Source organism: Temnothorax americanus, unplaced genomic scaffold, assembly GCF_048541705.1.
Source record: "Temnothorax americanus isolate GAGA-0224 unplaced genomic scaffold, ASM4854170v1 Scaffold52, whole genome shotgun sequence".
Taxonomy (NCBI): domain Eukaryota; kingdom Metazoa; phylum Arthropoda; class Insecta; order Hymenoptera; family Formicidae; genus Temnothorax; species Temnothorax americanus.
In genome coordinates this window covers 859,345-879,699 of record NW_027509678.1, presented here as the reverse complement: position 1 = coordinate 879,699, position 20,355 = coordinate 859,345, and the positions used below count along the sequence as shown (strand labels likewise).

The following is a 20,355-nucleotide window of genomic DNA, read 5'->3' as shown; positions in this document are numbered from 1 at the left end:
TTTCCTCTCTCCGCGTGTGCAGATCGTTAGTGTCTGCGCTCGTAACTTCGAGCCACTTAAACGCACGCGTGAGGCAGATTTAAATAAATAGATTTTCTAATGTCGCACATGGTACGGTACATCGGAATAACAATTTACGATCTTCGACGTATAGTTTTTTTCTTAGATACAATTCATCGTAAACGAACGATGACCCGCGACTCGCAAATTGCGCGCTCGCCACGTTAATAGTCGCCCCTGTAATCGCGCCGTTTTCCGCAGCGTTCCATCCAGATACCCCGTTTCATCCCCGAGACCATAAGGCTTATCCGCCAAGAAAATCGAGCTACCCGCGCGAAGCCCATCAAAATCCGACAGAACTGTTCCAACGCCCCCTGATGCTCGCTACTCACCCCTTTCTCGAAGCAACCGCGAAGTAAAAGAGAAACGGCTGGGAGGGGGTGGAGGGTAATGGTGGCGCGTTGCGGTTTTCAGCTTTTACGACCGAATTACGACTTTTCAACTATTTTTACGAGAGTTGTTTCAATTATTTCACCAATTTGCAATTAAGAGCGCGGCGCACCACCCCCGCGGGAGTCGACGCCGCCGACGATAGGGGCCGCAAAGGGTTGGCGCCTCTCTCGAGCTTTATGGGGCTGATAATTTCGTGATTAGCCAATTAAAGGAAAAAATTAAATAGCCAACGGGGGTCGATTGCGAGACGAGCCTCGGCCGTTGATGTATCGAGAGAAAACGGGAAGATTTGTAAAAAATTATTGTTTTTATATCATTACCGACTAATTAATCGGAAAACTTGCGAGAAGTTTCGTTACCCGTTTTGATAGATTTTATTGAGGCGGTACTCTTTGTCAATTAAATTTTTGCATCGGCGTATGGAACATTCAATGGGAAAATTGATTTATTACTCTTAAAAATACCTTGTATACACTATTATACAGTTATATGTTATTTTTTGTGTGAATATATATGTATATGTATATGATAATATATTTTATTCTAATGTAATGTTAAGTACATTTTTACGCTGAATCAATAGCTAAAGACTAGTGCCTGCATTGCATCGAAAAGTGACATTATCTTGCGGGCAACTTGTAATTTGACAGTCTCCCAACTTTAAGGTTGCGCTAGAACGAGGAGGGGGGTGCGGAAGGGAGAGCAATATATAAATTCGTTATTAACCCCGTTACGCCGCGCAACGTCGACGCACGCATCAGCCTCGACGAGACCTCTCACGCGACGGGATCTAAAACTTTTTTAAGCTCGCCTACTACAGAGTCGCGTAGTATATACCTTAATGACAACAAGGGAATAAAAGACAATTTGTAGCTTCCCGTCTTCGACGGCGCGCGGGCGGTATCCGCCGATCGCCGCCGCGCCGCGCCGGTATAGCACTTTTAAAGCCGGCCCGATGCGGCCGAGGAGGTCAGCATTCGGTTCGTTGCCGGCGCTGGCCACGATGGGTAGCGCGGGGTTGTTGGCATCGCGGCCTGAGGGTTTCGCTCCGAGCAGGGCAAGGCGGGAGGGAGGGGGTGCAGCTCGAAGGAGCTAGCGGCGCGGAATAACGGTAAGTCTAGTGTTTATTTGATGGCCCGTAATCACGCTATTTTGTCATCAACGGTAGGCCTCCTTCCGACGATGTATACCGACGTAGGGGCCGGCTCCGCACTTATATACTCAGCCCCTAACTCACCCTCTCCCGGCCACCCGCGGCCCACTCGAGGAAGGGAGGGACTAATTCGAAGCGCCGGCCGCGCCGTTGTGCCATGCCGCAGCACCGGGGCGCATCTTGCTTCCGGTATAATTCTAAAACGTAGCGAGGGCGTAGCACGCGCGCGAGTGTGATGCACGTATGCAATCTCGCACAACAGGAGATACCCTTGATATTCTTCCGGCGTTTCCATTGCTCTTCCTGACCTGACCGCCGCTCGTGATAATGCGTGCACGCATGCCACTGCGCTACGCTGCAATTAATCCGTGACGGTGCGAAACTGCGAAATCTTCCCGAGACTTTGACAGTCTCGAGAATTTGTCGGCTTTACAAAGCTATCGTTGATACCTGCACGCGAGATAACCCGCGGGACCGGGTGTGATACGTCATGCGGGAATGATATTTGCGAACTTTATCCCGCACACAATCGCATATATGCAAAATAAAAATATTCCCGATACGATAAATAAAAAAAAATATATTTTTATTGAAAAATAACGCGATAAACTCCGGGGTAAACTTTTGAACTTATAACGCAATAAAATGGAAGTTTGCAGTGGAGTTTGGCAAATATGACGTTTTAATTAATGTTACATGTCACAAAATAAAGAGTTTGATCCTGTATATCGTACAGCGAGAGGAGTGGTGGAGTATTCGTAACGCAAATCATCATTTCAACCGCAACTACAATACAATATAATCTTTGCATGTTTCTGCAGTCCGCAGTGGCCGATACGGGCGCGCTACGCCTCGGCATGTAATACAGCGCGTAATAACGGCGCAACGGTCTGTGAATCATCGGCAAACGGCGCACCCAAATCTATATATTCGCGCGTTTGTGTGTTTTTGTGTATCTCTTACACCCGCGATATCGGTGGCGTAACGTTCGCTGCATTTCTGATGCACGGGTAAGGTACTATGATATCGCCTCCGGTTACGGCGCGGGGCGCTTTCACACATTGACGTCGGCGCGTGTCTGACGTGAAGCTAATTAGAAATTATTCAATAATGAGTTAGGAAATACTCAATAATAGAAAATAGTGTAATCGCGGTAACTAATATTAATGATACGACAGGCCACTTTGTTGCCTTTCGAAGTTTCGCGGTAGCTGAATTCAATGACGAAATTTGGAATTTTAATTTAAAGATAATATTATACACATAATGCAGCGTGGAAATGTTGTATAATTTAATGATTAAACGAACTTACCTGTAAGTGAAGTTCTATCATAATTGTATGAAGCGCCTCTTCCGAAAGATAAAACGTAGTACTCCTCAATTCTATGCCGAGGCGCCACAAGCTTCAAAGCTAAAAGAAGAGCTCTCTGCCTTCTACATGTCCATGCGTTGGATCTTAAGCCATCATTCTTTAAAGATATCGCTGTAGCCTTATAATTTGTAAGGGGTTCGAGGTTATCGAACAAGGGTATAGGGTGGGACCTATCTTTCGGAAGAGGCGCTTCATACAATTATGATAGAACTTCACTTACAGGTAAGTTCGTTTAATCATTAAATTGTATTTCGCGCCTCTTCCTCAAGATAAAACGTAGATGTTTAAAGAAGGCTACAGCACCGTGTAATTATAATCCATAAACAATCAGCTTCTATAGATTGTATAACTATTTATTGCTACAAAGTTTTATTACTAAAAAAAAATTATTTAAGTTTAAACATATCTATTCCACTATCACCTAAAATGTCTTTTACCCATCTACTGAGAGTCTAGGTCGAAACTCTTTTAAAAGGCTTTTTAACGATATTATATAAATAAAAATATTGTGTTACCTCTAAGCTCTTTGGTTCTTTCAAGGTAAGACTGAAGTGTAGTTGCAGGACAAATGTTTAAGTTGTCTTTGTAAAAGGGTAAATTTAATATAGGCTGAATTTTTCCTGGCTTAAAGGTCTTAATACTGTCTGGAATCTTAATCTCTATTAAATTCTCTTTTAAAACTATATTTTTTATGTTAATTAAGGCTAAAGTTTGCATTCTTTGGCCAGTAACGAGCGCTAGTAGCGTAACTAGTTTTTTACTTAACATATCTAAGGTTAATTCGTCATTACGCCAGTCTTTAAAGTGATCTAATACTAATTTTGGATCCCACGTGGATTCGTATTTGGGTCTAGGCGGTCTTAACCTTGCTAACCCTTTAAAAAATCTTCTAATAATTTCATTTTGGCCTATTTCTGGTCCTAAAATAAGCGAAATAGCAGATCTCGCACAATTAAGGGATCCATAAGAAGCTCCTTTTTCGTATTCTTCGGTTAAAAACTTAATAATGTCCTTTACTTTCACTTTATAAGGGGATAGCTTCTCGTTTTCACAAAATTTCCACCATTTTTTAAGTGAGCAATCATATTGTTTTAAGGAAGACTCACTCAAAGAAGATATAGAAATTATTACGGACTTTTCTGGAATGTCTTTTAGCAGGAACGCCTTCCTGATAACTTCCCGGCCACCAGGGTAAGAGATTTCCAAAGAGGGTGTGGTTCCCTATCGGGAGAAAGTAAGGTATTACTATTAGGTTTGAAAATTAAGACTTCCGCTTCCAGTAAAGAGAGGAATAAAGGGAACCATGGTTGTGCTGGCCACTGTGGCACTACAACTATGCCTTCTGCTTTCTCTGCTTTTATCTTCTGTAGAACTCTAGTCACCAATATAAATGGTGGAAAAGCATAAAAGAAAAATGTATTCCAACTTAACGTGAAGGCGTCAACAGCTATTGAACCTGGGTCTCTTGTCCAGGAAACATAATCTTTGCATTTCGCATTGATTCTTGAGGCAAACAAATCTATGTCGGGACAACCAAATTTCTTGACAATTTTCTGAAAGGCTATATCCGATAATTTGAACTCAGTTTCTTTATCTAACCTTCGAGACTCTAGATCTGCTTCAACATTTTCTTTTGATGCAATATAAGAAGCAAATATGAAAATTTCTCGTTTTTCACACCATTCCCAGATATTTCTGGCAAGATTACTGAGAGTTCTGAACCTTACACCTCCCATACGATTAATATAAGAAATTGCAGTAGTGTTATCGATTCTTAATAAAATATTACAACCCTTCAGATCTTTGGCAAAACACTTTAGCCCAAAAAAGGCTGATAAAAGTTCTAAATAATTAATGTGCTGCTGTCTTTCTGTCTCACTCCAATATCCGTGCGTTCTACTATTTCCACATGAAATTCCCCAACCTGTAAGGGAGAGAGAGAGAGAAGCATCCGAGAATATAACTAACTTAAATTCTCGATTAGCAATATTCGAAATTTTGTGAGCAATGTTTACTTCCCACCAAGAAAAGTCTTGCTGCAAACCTTGATTTAATAACATAATAGCTTCATAATTACCATTTGATTTTAAAAGAGCTAAATATTTTTTCCTTTCAAACCTCTTGACATGTGCCTAACCGTATTGAATAGCTGGGCAACACGATATTAAGACTCCTATCATCTGTGCAAATTCTCTAATTCTACATTTTTTTAACTTTTTAAATTTAATAATCTGTTCGCGAACCTTATTTCTTTTCCCTAATGGCAACTCTAATGTCATTTTTTGAGTATTTAAAATAAATCCAAGAAAGTTACAAATTTGTGAAGGAATTTTACAGCATTTATCTTCATTTAAAACAAAACCTAGACTTTCTAATAATTTCACAGACGTGTTAATATTCTCTAAGTAAGACGAATACGAGTTTCCTAAAAGTAACAATTCGTCGAGATAGATAACTGATAAAAGCCCTAAGTTCCTTAAAAATCCTATCACGGGTTTCATAATTTTTGTGAAAACGTACGGAGCTGTATTAAGACCAAAAGACAAACAGTTAAACTCATAAAGATTGTTATTAAATAAAAATCTTAAATATTTCTTGTGCTCTTTAATAATGGGAATCATATAGTAAGCATCCTTGAGATCTAGTTTACCCATAAAACAATTATGACTTACTAACTTGCAAGCTATCTTGTAATCTTCCAACTTAAAGTGATCTGTTTCGACAAAATCATTTAATTTTTTCAGGTTAAGAATTAATCTACTCGATCCGTCTGGTTTAGGCACCAGAAAAATACTAGATACAAACTGATCCTTTTCTGTTAGGCATTCGCTAATAACTCCTTTAGAGACTAATTTTCTTATGTGATCACCAATAAGAGATCTATCTTCCTGTGACCATGAAGGTTCCTTAGGAGCTGATTTTTTAATTACTGGTATACAAAAAAAAATTTATATCCTTTTATCCACTCTAAAATTCTGGAATCGAAAGTTAATTTTTTCCATTTTTCCAGAAAAAATTTTATCCTACCAGCCGGTTTACTTACATCTTTTGATTTTAGGTTTTCTTTTGCTGTGTTTGGGTGTTGTAATCTCCCCTGTTCTGATATTTCCAATTCTTCTTGTAGGGTTGGTTCTGACTGTAATTCGTTTTGTTTCGGTATCCGCCTGACATCCTGGACCTGAAAGGCTGACGTCGAGGCGGGGCCTTGAAGTTTTTTGACTTTCCAGAGTTCTTTGATTTAACCTTCAGATCCTTTCCTGATCGCTCAATTGATTTTGCCGCTTTAAGGCGCTCCCCTAATTTTTCACCAAAAAGCCACTCATCCGCTTTTTGTGATTCTAAAATTTCTTTCTGGGAGTTACCTATAGTAGCGAGAATTAGGCTTCTGCGAGTTAAAGTTTCATCTCTCTGTAAGTCCGCCATCAATCGTGCCGCTTCACTAAGCTTCTTAACTAAGGCGATTTGAGTGGACGATAACTTAGGATTTTTTTCTGGTCTGTTATTGTTAATAATATCTACGATAGAACTGCCCATTATAGCTAGACAAGCAGTAATCTTCTTCTGCTTTTCAACAATACGTTCATCTCGCTTTTTTGATGTTTCCTGTAATGAAACTTTAATTTCTTCATTAAGTTTCGGTGGATCTATCAAGACAATTTTTAGGTGAACGGATTCTCCCGTTCTTCCTTCGGAAGGCCTTTCTTTAAAATATTCTCGAGCCGGACAGCGATGCTCTTAAAGATGGCCGGAGCCAGTATCCTATCTTCTGCAACTCTCTTGCCAATTGCTTCCAAAATTTCCACGTCTAAGTCTTCAATAATAATGCCATCTTGATCCGTAGAATCAATATTTTGCATGCCTGACGAGGATGAAGCCTCACTTGGCTTGATTATCGGTTGATTATTAGCAGAGATGTCTGCTTGCGTTGTGATATTATTACCAGAAGGATTCTGGAAAGGATTTGGTGAAGATCTGCCGGAAGTAACTTCCATCGGTTCCCGAGAAAGCGTTTCATTCGGGGGCAATTGAAGATCTAAGTCCACCGATTTTGGGAAAACAAGCGGAGAAAGGGAAGGGCTCTGTGAAAGCTCTTCTATATTTAGATCATTAGACATTTTCTGTCTCTTTCGACTGCCTCTCTTCTCCTCCGAACCACTGCTACCTAGTAACCATGATCAATATAAATTAGTATATGTATATACCGGAATTTTTTTTATTCAAAATTAAATCTTTGATCTCTCTCTGAACGAAAAATTCGTTTGTTCAATGTGTACACAACAAGGCTTGTTATACTTTTCAACATAAGATAAAGTCCGTCATCAGGTTAGGGCCTGAGACTCGTCAATAGGTTAGTGCCCATGACATGACTAGTGTACGTACAATTTTTGCATAAATTGCAAAAAAAAATTTAATTGTTATCCTTCGTCAAGACGGCGAAATTCTCGTAACGAAAATTGTTTTATTTGTACACAGCGACCTTTAAAAAACCTTTTGTCCTAAAACAAGGTTTGTCAACGGGTTAGAGCCCGTGACTCGTCAATAGGTTAGAGCCTATGACACCTTAAGGTCCATGATTAAGCAAAAATTGCCTAATCTCCGTCATTATGTTAAGGACTATGACGTGGCTTGTTTTCAATAATTATATATTTTTTGTACATATTTCTTATGTAAATATAATGATACATCGTCGATAGGTTAGAGCCTATGACGCTAATATGCATAAGAAGTCAAACATGACTGAAACGTTTATCGTTAATAAAGGTTAGAGCCATTAACGTTACTAACACACACATATACAGAAACAATAATCTCCATAGCTAGGAATTTCAAGTCAGTCTCTTAGAGCCTGTGACGTTAGTAATAAAAGTAAGGAAATATACATTTATTGTTAACAGGTTAGAGCCTGTGACGCGATTAATCATAATGTATGTAATGTTTCCAGTCCGTATAAAATTACTCATTACGAAGCTACGGACCTGTATGTTTCCTCCCCCCTTCTTTTTCCTTTTTCGAGGGGACTAATTGTTTCTTCTTTACTTACTTGAGCGGCTTCGCCGTCCTCGATTCTCATATTTCCTGAATTTTTTCATTAATCGTCTCATTTTCCTAGCTAATCTATTCTCCTTGTCGTCTGAATTCGATCTTTTATGTTTTCTATTCTCCTTGTCGTCTGAATCCGATCTTTTATGTTTTCCCATCTTAACGATATGATGTGATTACCTCGGCACAAAAGAGAAGAATGATGGCTTGAGACCCAACGCATGGACATGTAGAAGGCAGAGAGCTCTTCTTTTAGCTTTGAAGCTTGTGGCGCCTCGGCATAGAATTGAGGAGTACTACGTTTTATCTTGAGGAAGAGACGCGAAATACAATGTAACGGGAACTAATGTGTCGGTAGTGTTATAAATGTCACATGATATTTTCAGCAAAACAATTTGCACACAACGAAATTGCCTCATATATATCTATTGTTCGGATACAGAGTGGGATTTTCTTAGCGCCGAAAAATGTTGAAGAGAAATTGCATCATCTAGATTACATAACGTCCGAGAAGAGTTTTGGCCTTTATATAAGCCTATCTATATTGTATTTAACAAAATATTACACGCGTGTCGCAAAAAACCCTGAAAGAAAAATTATTGAATGATTAATATTACTGTGACGTTAATGATATTCATTAGGAGGTATACAATATTTCGCTTGATTAATTCGCTAAGGCGTCACCTGCGTGACTGACGCGCTATTTTCCGATAAATGCCTCTAAGCGCTGCGCCACATTGGGGAAACATGCAAATAAACTCGTTGTGCGTAGGCGTTGCGTTGGAATATTGCGAATTCCAGATTCGACGCGCTTATCGCCCGCGGTGTCGTCGACTCGCTAGGCGAATACCGGTACCGGTCGCAGCAATGAGAGAGAGAGAGAGAGAGAGAGAGAGAGAGAGAGAGAGAGAGAGAGAGAGAGAGAGAGAGAGAGGGAGGGAAGGTGGGAAGGAGGGTGGGAGAGAGGGGGGTCAATTTGTCAGGAAGTGCACAACTCTGATGTGACATCGCGAGCGCTTACCCTAATGGAGCTCTACGGTGTAACAGCTCGTTGAGAGCTTAACACGCATAAGCGAGTAATCCCCGTGTCCCGACGGTTTCTCGATGGAACGCCTCGATTAGCTACCCTTGCCGATTAGGATACCGCAAATCCGTTGATAGCTACTCGACGATCACCACGGTTCATTCCTCGATTGCCCTCGACCTCGACCGCTCGGCTGCATTCAAGCGCTGATACAAACAATAACAACAACACGTGAGATATATGTTTTTTTCCACCATTGTGAAATATTGTACATATTTTGACAGACACGTCCACTCGCAACGATACGAGATCGAAAAACATGAAGCCGCATTGAAAAACTTACAATATTCACACGGCTATAAGTTGGATGTAATAATACAATCATTCATAATATTTGAAGGCGCAAAAATCAAATATTGCGAGATTTTAAGATAAAACGAATTAAACAACTACACGCGTAGTTGCTTCAACATGCGTATTAAACTATTTTTTCCGTTAGAAAAGAAAAAGATAATTACTTTGTGACAGATTAAATCTGGAGTATTATAATGAAGGAAAGCAGAGAGAGAGAGAGAGAAGCCCCGATATATATAAATTTTCTTCATGTAGTAGCATCGCGGAACTTGTGTAAAGAGAAACTGCCGACGATCCTTCAACCCCTTTCCAGGGAGAGAGGTCGTCGGCCACGCTAATCGAACTCTTCTTCAAAATAATAGCAGGGCCCCTGCCACCCCCTCCCCTTCCCCCCTCACCCTTCGCGTACAACGCGAATCTCGCGAGTAGTGCCTAGCCCCGGTCCTGACTGCCTCATTACCCGCTTTTAATGAAACTCTTTTCTCCGGGCGGGCCCGCGCGGGCTAAGCGCCCGTTGCCAAACCTCGTTTAGGCGATACGGATCAGCGTGCCTGCGAGCTCCTACTCAGCGAAGACTATAAACCTTCACCCGTCCCGACGGCTCCGTTCCATGGACGAGTTCCGGCATCGAAGTTTCGCGCAAGTTTGCCGAGCCGAGGCGAACGTCTCTCTCCTTCCGCGCCGCGTCGAACGAGGAGGCGAGACTGGCTGGGATTTGGTCAGAGGGGAAGGAAGGAGGTTCAAGGTGGAAGAGGGGGAGGGGTTGGCCGGAAGAAGAGTCGAACGCGTCTGACACGATGCTTAAGCGTGCGAACCCTCCCCAACCCCCTCGGACCAATCCCTCCAGTCCGTTCTAGCAGTTTTTGGTTCTCGCTCTCGCAACCCTTCACAAAAGGGATACGCTTCGCGGTTCGAACCAAGTTTCGGCAATTATTATCATCCACGGTATACTCACGATTTCGTCGCAATTGTGTACGCGCGTATCGTAAGACGCGTTGTTGCGTCGTACGTAAATAGAGGGAGATGACTCGAGAACTCTGAAGAGAGCGAGCCTGATCGATTTGTCATTCAACCAGGCAAACGGTGAAAGTGCGTATATATGTACGACACGATTACGTGCTTATTGAACGATTCATGATAATGTTTGCGTTGTGAAAAAAGTAAGAATATTTAAAGAATGAAATTAAATTATTAACAATTAGTTTTTGACAAATCTGTTTAGATTTATGTAATTATATTTATTGATGGCCGTACTTAACTATATTTGATATGAAGATATTATTGTTTTAAGCATTAAATAAGTTTTCCCGTAAAATCTACATTATTCTTATTAAACGTAGTAATAATTGTTAAAGACCACTTATATATTTTTTTGTTTGTCATCCTAAGGCCATTACCATACCTTTATGGGAAGATAAATGCGATAGCAAAAAAACATGACTCAGAAAATAATGTGTCTTGTAGCTAGGTCGAATTCGAATAATTCTTTTACTTTCACTATGCTAAGTATTTGCTTTGTAGTTTTTGCGCTATTTACTTCTCAAAGCCAAATATCATTTTCTGTAATCTGCTTGTAGAAGCCTAGTCTTCTCGAGCCTGAACAAATAACGTTGTTACTCGTATGTTCTTAACGCGTTTGTCTCGTTAAATAAGATTAAGGAAAGATCTTTCCTCCATATTTCATCTATACGATTATTTTGAACGGCTGTCTAATATTCGTATTCATGCGACTTGTTTGAACGTGTCGGTCTGCGACGTCGAATGAAAGCGTTCCGTGCCATCCCTTTAAGTCTAGCCGGCTCCTGCTTCTTCAATAACTCATTCCACGTCTTGCTTGCCAGCCCCCGGAAGGTGCGCGGGACGTGTCAGAAGACAACTCCACCCCGTGTTGTCCACTGTCTACGGGGAGTCCCCCTCTGAGTAACCGAGAAACCGCAGTACAACGAAACTGGCGAGTCGGGCAGGGGTGGTTGAACGGCATCGGCCGAGAAAAGCCGGCGGTGGCCCATCCTCCCTCCCTCTCCCTCCGCAGTAACCAAAATTTATATACAAAGTATCTTTGCTGACCAGTTGCCGTTGGCGAATAAGTAAAACAGTAAACCGGGCCGCGCGTGGCGGAGGATGTGTTGAAGTGGTGAGCAAGAGGGGCGGGAGAGGGATGGAGTGGCTGCGGTTTCACCTCGTAAATTTGTCCCTAGGAATGTGTGGCATTTTTCTCGACCCTCCTTACGCACCCCCCTCCCCCTCCACGCGGCCATTCTTTTGCCGCCCTTGCGATGTTTCGAGTCTCGGCGCGCTATTGGAAGCGATCATCTCTCTTTAAGGATATATTCCGTTGTTCGTGATAAATTCTTTCGCCGCATTAAATTGCTTGCATGATAAATAGATGGTTGTTGTACATGTTTTATTAGTGGACGAGCGAAAATTGCTTATTTCGGAAACGTTGCTATTTTAGAATTTCTGATTTTTCTCCTTCAAGTGTGTTTTATACGCATTAATGCACAGTATGGGAAAATTATGTAAAAATAGCAATTTGAAAGAATTTAGATAAAAGCGTTTGTTTTGTGCGATCATTATGTACTTCCGTGCAGATAATAGATCTAATTATTAATTGTTTGTGTTATACTGTGTAAGATACATAGCTTTTATACATTTTCTAACATAGAATTGCAATTAACCGATGCAGTTGATTGAAACGCAATAACACGAACGCAAATTTGCAACGCACATTAGCTGACGCTTTAGAAGAAGAGGGTAAAACAGTTTGCGCAATCTTTGAATTCCTGATTAGTAGCATAAGAAATATTTTACGAGATAATTAACTTCAGTCTTCTGTTTCCGCTATTTGTTATTTGTTTCCCCGTTTTTTGTTTCTCAATATTGAAAAACTAAAGAAACAGATTACATAAACTTGAAAAATCAAGAAATCAAAACTTTCGATCAATGTCCAGTCAAAACAAACGTTTTTATCTAAATTCTTTCCAATTGTTATTTTTATATAATTTTTCCATTTTTTCAGTTATAAAAGATTAGGACGCTGCGATATTTAATCAATAATTACGTAATAGTTTTATATAATTATGTAACAGTTTTATATATACGTATTTTACTTTAGACATTAACCAACATGGAATACAAACGCTAGTTGAACTGGAAAAAACTCCGTAATGAAGTTGCAGCGGCAAGTTTCCCGCGAGGCTGTGCGCTTCTTATATATAGTCGACGTGGGGTAACACGCACGACGTTATTGTCTAGATTATTTTATTTATCGAATATCATTTACTTTACGCGCGCACGGTGTATACGAGATCGAGTGATTTCAGACACGTTCTTAGCGCGATATTCCTCGCGCGGTTCCATCGTAAGCTATCGACGCGATGTAGAATGCGCGGTATGTAAATGAGCGTATACGTTGCGCGATGCCTCGCACAATATCCCCGATACATCCGTCGCGTTCAGCCGAATTACACGGTAAATTTTGCACGCCATCGAATAGCCGCGTTTCATCTTCCACGGACACAACGTATATACCGTGGACGCGCTTGCTGGCGTCGCGGGGCGCGGATTCGCGGACTATAAAACATAACGTTCGGGGTCTGCATCGGGTCAGATTTAATACTAGAAATGGGAGGGTGTGGCGGACGAGCTCGAGGGCTAGAAACGGGCTCAAGCATATCGTGTGTGCACAGTTATTTCGGCTTGCCTCCGTACACTCTTCCTCAAGAACGGCCGAGCATCGATACACGTGTGTGTTCCGCGATTCACAATGCAATTATGTAATATAGACTGCGGTCCACTTGACGCTACAAATGCTTCGGAGCGTTCTTCTTCTCCTTCTTTCTTCATTGAAAGAAAAGAGAAGAGGAATGCTTCAAAGCATTTGTAGCGTCAAGTGGACCGCAGCTATAATGAACGATGCCGACGCGACAATTGTGTATTCTTATATATCTCATATAACAAAGTCGATTCGATGACGCATCGGTGCCGTAATTGGGACGAAGATATATAATTCATTCGCGCAAAGAGAGAAGAAACGCGTATAGGGTTTATTCTTACGCAAGTTACAGAATTCGTTTTTCGCGAGACATGAATTTATTTATGCGCGCAATCGCGCGGATGTAATTCGCGGATGGATTTACATTCACGAGAATATACGTTTTTGACAATGAATGTACGTGCTTACATACATAACACGGCGGACGGTTCGCCATTGTTCGTATATACATATAAGCGTTTGGTATAGCTCAGTTGCATGCGGGCGACCAATGCCATCTGCTAAATGCAATAAACACGGAATCTTGCAATTCACAATTCACCGGCGCGGCGCGGCGCGCTCGACGCTAACACGGCGCCGTGGCTCTTCCGTGAAGCCGCGCGGCTGCAGTCGTTTCTGTTACGTATCAAACAAACATTACTCAGTTATAATCGATTAAGCTTCACTTCGGAGCCAGACCCGTGACGCGTGCCATTCCTTTGATTGCCAGGTAATCGCATTTCCAATCTATCGATTTGCGGCGCGGTACAGCGCGCATAATGAATGGTAAATTAAAATCGATAACAAACCAACATGGGGAAAATCATGGAAAATCTGCACGTTTTTTTTCTCTCCACAATAATATCAAGTTTACTTTTCATTACACGTCGACATCACGAATAAATTCTTACAATATAATATCTTAGAACGTTATCGAGTGTCTTGAAATAACAACAAATTATATAGAAGCGTATTATTTTCAAAATTTGAAAACGCGCGAAAGAGTACATGTAAGTGAAAAATAGCAATATTTTAATGTTGATAAAATCTAGTCGGTTGCGGGGCGCGGCGGGGCTCGGTAACGAGTAATCAACGGCTCATTGGTGGATGCAACGGTGGACGGCGCGTATACATTTGTTCCGGTAATGCCTCTGCGTCTGGGAGGCCGCGGCGTGGCGGCAGCGCGGCGGTGGCGGCGGTGGATGTGTGTCGTTAGTATTTAGTGTTTAGTTAACATCGGGGATGGAGAAGCCGCCAGTGTTTGTAATTGGTACAGTTTAGGAGCGACGAAAGCGATTGTACACCTCACAGATTTCGCCCCCGACCCCCGGCTCCGAGGACGGCGGCGCGCGGTCGCGTAACTTTTGTCCGCCCCGCGGCGGCGTCGCGGCGCCCGTCGCGAGCCAGTTTCAAATCCGTGCCGGGGCAAACGGCACGCCAGATGGCACGGGTACGTATCGCGGTCGTTACTACAATTAGATATTCGCCCCGGTCTGATCTCCAAATAATAACGCCGAAGGACCGCGCCCAAAGGTCTTAGCCGACGGAGCTTCCGTCCGCCTTGGCGGCATTCGCACCTCGAGTCACTCGGCAACGCTTGTCTGGCTTGCGCTATGCGAATTCGCCCCCCCTGTCGATTTTTCTCGTATCTTGAATATTCCGCGAGACGGTCATTTCGCCTAGCAATTCGTAAGCGTCATGGCTATTGGACGTTGCTTGAGGAATGATTTTAAGGACACACGTTGTCAGAGAGATAAAAATCCGAAAAATCGAAAATTAAATCCTTATATTTAAAACTTAATCGAATATGTGTGTGTACTTAAATGCAAATTGAAGCAGCGCGGTCTGTGATCGAAGTTTTATTTATAGGCGGCTTTAATAAAGCTAATTTTAATGCAGCTATATGAAATCAAGAAGCAGCGATGAAATATTAAAATTCCAATTCTGCGAGGGTATACAGATTATTGAAAGAATGCGATCTTGCATGGAATTGCTTGAATTAAAATCTCTTTATCATAACATTTTCCTATTCGTGCATCTATAATTTTATGGATACTTAAATTTGAATATCTTAATATGCACTTCGCATTTTACTCCGAGTCTGATTTCTGTCATTAAAGAGAGTCGAAAATATACGATTGTTATTAAATCATTGCACATATAGCTGTTGTGAATGATACATAGCATTGGGCTAATGACCCTGGCGATCGATATTAAAAGTCCCGATACGAGTCAGTAAGCTTTTAAAAGAAAAAAACGGATGTGAATACATCGCCTGCGCATCATTGGCCGAAGCTATTCAATTCTAATCTAATTTTACAATTTGGAATAAGGCAATGAGAGAAAATATTTGATTCATTCAATCATAATCTACGAGAGCGATGCGCTCTCGCGCATTATTAACCTGAATGAATGACGCGATAGGGGTTTTTTTTACATATCTCTGTGACTTAGTATTCAGGAAGGCGTATACCCACTTATTTGGAGATCAGGAGCTCCCTCCGGGGCGAGAGACGACTTTAGACTAGGCACTCTTTCGCCCGACAACACCCCGTATATTTCATTTTTAAACAACAAAAAAATGCTAATGCACCGCCGCGCGCCCGTTATCGGCTCGGCTCTGTATATGAAATAATAAATAATCGGGTAAGCCCCGACGCCATTATTTTTACGTCGACTTTACTTCGGAGATACACATTTTCCCCGGGTTATACTTTCTGCGTCGCCCGTTTCGTTATATACGTACAGTACGTGACGTTGACTCTAGCGGTGGAATTTTACTGATGCCGGATAACTCGTCGTAATTCGCAAAACAGCTATTATGTATGCGCGAAAATATTTTGGACAAATGTCTAAAGTATAGGGGGGAACACTCGCCTGTGTCTGTAAATATTTAATAAAATATTTATCTCTTTCATTAAAATATTTAACTTTTTGTGTTTAAAAATTTGTCACTTATTATTAATAGGTGGTAATAAGTATATATATATATATAAGTATATATATATATATATATATATATATATACATATATATATATAATGACAATATGATAGATTATTAACCGAAGTAATTTAATTAAATTTACATTAAAACTTTGAAACTCTGGATATCAAGTATTATATATCTAATTCCTTCTAATTTTCCAATATTTAGACTTGTTTAATAATCTCTAAATTTATGAAACTGCAAAATTAAATGAATCTTTTAAACGTCAATTTGTGTCTCCGATTTCAATTTCGAGTTGTACTATACATAGATTTAAAAAAAAAATTATATTACATATTTATATACTTTACATTATATTTTTTTTTATATCAAAATTCGGCAAATTGTTAATATTTTATATCTAAATATAAATATTCATTTTTCATGTCAAATATCGACATCTTTTATTACATATTAAATGTCTCGAAAAAACTTGAAATAAATATGAATGAAGTATAAAATTTTTTTTGCGATATAAGAATAAGTATAATAATGCCTTGCCAAGATAATCAATTATAACAATTATTAACATATAATATATAAAAAATAGTTAACAGCTTTGATCATCCATATATTCAATACTTGATATAGTATAATATATCTTTCAACTTGTCAAGACTCACAAGTATTTTCGAGAAAATAATTCATATGCAGATTAGCTCGAACAGATTGTATATAAAACGGAGCCCCTTCATGAATTCCGCGGGAATATGATAAACACGCAAAATCTTTGACCGGCAACTGTTTCATGCACTTTTGAAACTATAGAATAACATCATAACAATACATCATAACAGGAGTTGTGCATAATTCACGGTATCGTAGCTTGGTATACTGTCAGCTATTCCGACATCCGGAATCCTAAGAACGTTGTCAGACCGCAAATAGTAAATAGCTGTCACATTATCCAACGTTTGGTTGGAAAATTTACAATCTGCAGTCTGTTACCAGAATTATATCAGAATACATTGCGGGTAATATATTATCAGAAGATTCCTCCGTCTCCGTAGGTATCTAATGATATTTTCAGCGCGCAGTGGTATCTACACAATGTATCTCCATCACAGATGTCACTTTCTTTCTAACAAATTAATTATAATATTCACGTATATATCTAATTAGTGAAAAAGATCTTCGCGAAAATAATCGAAAGCATTATGCAACTAATCTTTATCTGCTTATTCTTTTCGATTTTAAATCTAAATGAATTAAACCGTTTTTAAAAACACCAATTAAATATTTGAGATGACGTCATGTTTTATAATAGACAAGAGAATTTAACAATATCGAAAATAATACTGCGTGCGTGTATTAAATTGATAAAGATAAATTGACAAAAAAATGTAAAGCGAGTTAAATCAATTAGTCGCGTATGCAAAGTATGCTCGGCGCACATAACGCAGTGCTTAAACGTGTAAAAAAAAAAAGAAGGCTCAAGAAAAATTACGCGCTGTTTGAAGAGGTCCAATGACCAACGTTGAATATTGTTCGTGCGAGAAAAGGTCGCGGTCGAATCAGCGTCAATCAGAGCGTCGCCTTGACACCCATGCCACTGTAAACCGAATCGAAAATTCAATTGAATGCCGCCGAATTCTTGACGGAATATCAAGTTCGCCGGAGCTCGCGGCGGCCTTCGTCTATAAGTGAGTGAGTGAATGAGAGAGCGAGAGAGAGAGAGAGAGGGAGGGAGAGACACAGTTGTGGCTACTATAAACTTTTTTCGCGTCATGCAAATTCAATATCTTCCTTTTAAACTTCGCTCGTCTTGAATGCTTTGGCCTTTATTGCGAGCATTGATTTGACTTGCTGAAACTTTCGCGTTTGTTGCCATCAAAATTTGCTTTGATGATAAATCATATGCAAACAAATGAAGTAATATTATTTTTCACGTATGAGTCATTTCAGTATGATTCATTAGTATAACGTATAACGAGTTATACATAACATTTTATAATGCATGTAATATGCCATTCTCTGTGGCTATTGTTTTTGAGTATTTTATTTACGTAACCGTTTTATTTGCCGAAATTGTCTAATAGATTTGATTAGGAGAATTTATTTATTCGACATATTAAATATGAGAATATATTTTACCGATATTTGCATCAACTTTCTCCCAACTTTGTCACCGTTTTGTAATTCTCGGGAGGAGAAATGATTTGCAATATAGAACGCGCGGTCCTTCCGGGGGCTTAGGCCGAGATTGAGAAGCGGCCGTGCGAAAGAATCAGGCAAATCACGGGGACCCTTCTCATCGAAGGGATGCTCGATCAAACAGAAATTCCCCTAAATAAAGGAGGTTATCGGACTATAAACTCGCACTCGCGCCGTCGATCGATAAACTCTGCGGCGCGCTTAATCTCCGACTTTTATCCCGAAATTTTTATTGTTTAAATAAATCATCGTCCGGCACCGAATGTGGGGATTACGCGGAGGTATTAATGGCAGCACGTATGTGCATTCGTATTTATTTACGCAATTATCCGCCGTCCGACGCGCGTGCAAAAAAAATATAATTGGCCGGTGCTTTATGGCTTAACTTAAAATACGGATTGCCCGACGTCAAAACATATTTGTATCAGCGGAGCGACTTTTCATCAACAATATTCGATAAATCGACGCGTGTGATTCCGCGCGATTGTCTGAATCTGATGATTTTTGTCATTTTGTTGTCAGGCACGCAAAAAATATTTCCAATATTTCCCAGTTTTGGGGGAATATATCGGTATATTTTTTGGCGTGCCTGACGATAGTTTTTTTTTTATTAGCTTTAGTCGCATTTCTTTGTAAATTCTGCAGTTTTGTAATTCACGAGATATCGCGGTAATAAAAATATAAAGCGTAAAGTCGGCAAAAAAATATTTTTTTGACCTGCATATAAATAAATACTTCCCATGTAATGTCTTGAAAAGTTTTAATAGAATTTACACTCTCTTTTTTCTTTTACAACATTTTTAAATAGGTATTTCTGTAACAGAAAATTATGTATGCGGCTATGAAAAAATAACATGCAAGATTTTTCTCCCGACTGCTGCCAACTTTCGGTTGGCGAAGACAAAGGGAGTATGCGTCGTATTCACGGAGGCCGAATCTTTGTTACCTTAGTTCTCGATAACTACAACATACTTTGATATGTGCTTCCGTATAAGTTTCTTATTGATCAAGCAGGGTTTATAGCGTATAATTATCATTAATCGTTGTGTTAATAAAAAAGCGAAAAAACGATATATTACATTTATATGTTCTCTTATTGGCTATCGACTGAGTTACAGAGGAAATTGATTAACCAATGACATGCATCCACATGGGGAATTTTAGTGAGATTCTAGTTGCCTCTATGGGCTTCGGCAGAACGTATAGCTTTTCTATTCATCGCTGCACGCTCATTGGATATCGCGCGGCGTGCACGATGTTATCGCGCGCGCTGGTCTGCTCTATTGCTCACATGTCATATTTGGCCGGTAGTTAGAGGTTAAGTTTGTTTATACAGGTTTAATCTTTACAAAATTAAATAAAAATATAATAAATAGTGTGATAAACAGTAATACACTGCCTAATACAAGTTTGTTTATTGAATCATTTCTTCGGAAATATACCATGTGGTATCAGGTATCTTATATGTGTGTATACATACAGGGTGTCAAGTAATAATTAAGCGGATCACTGCTCGTGATGGGCAGCTAGAGCGGGTAAAACTGAATCAAAAAGTCTTACTGTTTTGTAAGTATTTCAATAATTAATAATAAAATAATTAATAAAGATACGCGAATCAAGATGCGTTTGTGCGATTCGACGAGAAGGAGCAGTCAAATGTTTACATTGCTATTAGGCCGCGACGAGACATTGGGAGGAACGCTAATGTTTATAACAAAAGTTATTAACTATACATAAGTGACACTCATTGTCATTATTGTTTATAAAGCACTTCTCTCTCATAATATTTCGCTATGCACATAGTAACGTAAACGTTGGGCTGCTCCTTCTCGGCAAATCGTGTGGATGCACACTGATTATAATTCTCTTATCTTTATTAATTAATTTCTCATTAATTATTGAGAAACTTATAGTACGACAAAAGACGTTTAATTTGATTCAGTTTAATTCGCTCTTCCTGTCCACGAGAAGTGGTCCGCTTATTATTACCTAATACCCTATATATACATAGTTATATAATTGTAAAAATTTAATATATATATATAAATAAAAATCATTAAAAA

General features: G+C 39.8%; 2 protein-coding genes across 18 annotated transcripts in view; one reads left to right on the top strand and one right to left on the bottom strand.

Annotated features, from left to right (window-relative positions):
• The window catches only part of Foxp (forkhead box transcription factor P), a 311,646-nt gene that overhangs the window by 129,376 nt on the left and 161,915 nt on the right, over positions 1-20,355 (top strand). The gene's annotated exons all lie outside the window — the stretch shown is intronic.
• LOC143904477 (uncharacterized) overlaps positions 947-20,355 on the bottom strand; it is a 43,569-nt gene continuing 24,160 nt past the window's right edge. The window contains exons 2-5 of the mRNA XM_077419204.1: positions 9,040-9,248; positions 8,020-8,602; positions 6,022-7,140; positions 947-4,199 (exon numbers count right to left, since the gene is read on the bottom strand). Of these exons, the coding sequence (XP_077275330.1) occupies positions 6,638-7,140; positions 8,020-8,176 (660 nt within the window). The 5' untranslated portion in view covers positions 8,177-8,602; positions 9,040-9,248 and the 3' untranslated portion in view covers positions 947-4,199; positions 6,022-6,637. The remainder of the gene's footprint in view (positions 4,200-6,021; positions 7,141-8,019; positions 8,603-9,039; positions 9,249-20,355) is intronic.